Source organism: Mesitornis unicolor, unplaced genomic scaffold (genome assembly GCF_000695765.1).
Source record: "Mesitornis unicolor isolate BGI_N332 unplaced genomic scaffold, ASM69576v1 scaffold46958, whole genome shotgun sequence".
Lineage (NCBI taxonomy): Eukaryota > Metazoa > Chordata > Aves > Mesitornithiformes > Mesitornithidae > Mesitornis > Mesitornis unicolor.
This window is the reverse complement of record NW_010202285.1, coordinates 1,825-3,835: the sequence shown is the minus strand read 5'-3', so window position 1 is coordinate 3,835 and position 2,011 is coordinate 1,825. Positions and strand designations below refer to the sequence as shown.

The 2,011-nt window shown below is 45.8% G+C and overlaps 1 protein-coding gene across 1 annotated transcript in view; it reads right to left on the bottom strand.

The window, feature by feature from the left end:
- The window catches only part of LOC104545238 (lysosomal-trafficking regulator-like), a gene marked incomplete at both ends in the record, with an annotated part of 6,189 nt that extends 4,975 nt beyond the window's left edge, over positions 1-1,214 (bottom strand). The window contains one exon of the mRNA XM_010190327.1: positions 1,124-1,214. Coding sequence (XP_010188629.1) covers positions 1,124-1,214 — 91 coding nt within the window. The remainder of the gene's footprint in view (positions 1-1,123) is intronic.
- Between the last annotated feature and the right edge of the window lie 797 nt (positions 1,215-2,011).

The following is a 2,011-nucleotide window of genomic DNA, read 5'->3' as shown; positions in this document are numbered from 1 at the left end:
GCAGGAATATGAGATAAGACGTTTGTGGAAGCAAAACCAGCACATTGTGGAGAGTGCAAAGCCAGAACTTCTTAAAACCTATTTACACAGCAGCATCTGTAACCCTGGAGGAGTCACTCAGCTCTCAGAAGACAACCCAAGTGTTTCTTTGATTTGATCACGCTTACAGGAACACGAAAGAAAGATGCGACTGAGCAAGCAGGAAAGTTAATTATGTAGAAGTGCTGTAAACCTGGCACACTAAGCACTCCACGTCTGTGAACATTCACAAAAACCTTCAACTTGCAGGAGTTTAAAACCATAACACATTGGAGAGCTTCAGGTGAGAACCCTGAGGAGCTCTCTCAGGTACCTTCATTCAGTTCATCCTCTGTTTTATCCTCTAACAGGGAAATGAATGCATCAGACAAATGCAAGAGCCCAGAATGAACAGAAAAGGGTCGTTTCCCGGTTCAGTTTTTGCAGTTTGTTTTGTATCATCCCTTTCATTGCTTCAATTTGCTTTAAACCTACTCCGGCAGTTGTACCCTGTGATCCGATTCCTCAACCAGCACATCCATCTCTGACACAGATCATGGTATTTTCTAGGGAGTTCAACCTAGTTCTGCTCATAATCACCCAGCATTGGTCTATTTTCCGGGCCTGCCTCCCCGATAACATCGCATTATGTTCACGTTGTGTTGTTGATCGTTTGGCTTTAGGCTTATTCTCTACTTCAAATATCTCCCATTTCAGAACAACAAGTCTGTTTTACTCCATCACCAACCAATCTAGTGTCAGCACGCATCACTTTTTAAAACAAGAAGGATCAATATGTTTTCCCCTTCTATAAAAAAATTACTCTTTCAAAGCTCTTTTCCTCCCAAATCACTCAAAAAAACCCTCTCCACCACCACGCTCAGCTCCATCAAACCACGGCGCTGCCTTTCGCTCTGCCCAAGAGCCTTCACCTCCTCCGTACAAACCCCATCCTCTTTGAACGCTGACAGACTGGGAGTTTAATGCTTTGCAGAGCCCACATCTTCAGTGCACGTTAAGAGGATACCTATCACAATGAGCTGCTCCTCTTCAGGCAGGAGGAACGCACAGACCCCTGCTAGGCAATAAAACAGACCACGCGTACCTCTTGCTCTCTCTTCCTGCACGGGGATTCTCCACACCAGGGGCAGAAGCGACAGCAGGAGGGTCAGCAGCTCTTCCCGACACGTCAGCTCCTGTGGTGGAAACGGAACAGAAACAGAAGTCTCTGTACTTGTTCAAAACAGCTTAACCCTCTTTATTCTACACAGCCATAAAGCATTTGATTCCCTACGCCTTTCTGCTCTCCTGTGCACTGAACAGGGTGCTACAACCATTCACTAGGGCCTTCCAGAAAGCACCCAGGACATTTACTCTTCTACAGGTGTATCTGCACAAAGCTCTGCTCACCTTTCTGGTTGAAGAAATTCCAAAGAGGAAAACCAGAAAAGCCAACAGCAATTTACTTGCTGATTTAAACAAGGCCAACGTGAAGCCCAAGAGAAGTCTGAAACTTCTGTCGTTATGAAAAATGCAACTTGGAAGAACCTCATGGGACGCCTTCTGCTTTCTCCAAAGCGATGCTTTTAGGCAAATGAAAGAGATTACCTTTATCAAGCAATGTCATTGACTTGCAGTAGGAAGGTGAAGTTTTTATGGGAGGAACAAGGAGCTTACTCCTAATTCAAAAAAACAGAATATCCACTAAAAAACCTCACTCATCGATCTATATAGCTATATAATCTATATAATAGTTTATAGCAGGTCCAAGGAGGTGATCATCCCCCTGTACTCGGCACTGGTGAGGCCGTACCTCGAGTGCTGTGTTCAGTTGTGGGCCCCTCACTAGAAGGAGGATGTGGAGATTCTGGAGCGTGTTCAGAGCAGAGCCACAAGGATGGGGAGGGCTCTGGAGAACAAGCCTGATGAGGAGCGGCTGAGGGAACTGGGCTTGTTTAGCCTGGAGAAGAGAAGGCTGAGGGGAGACCTCATC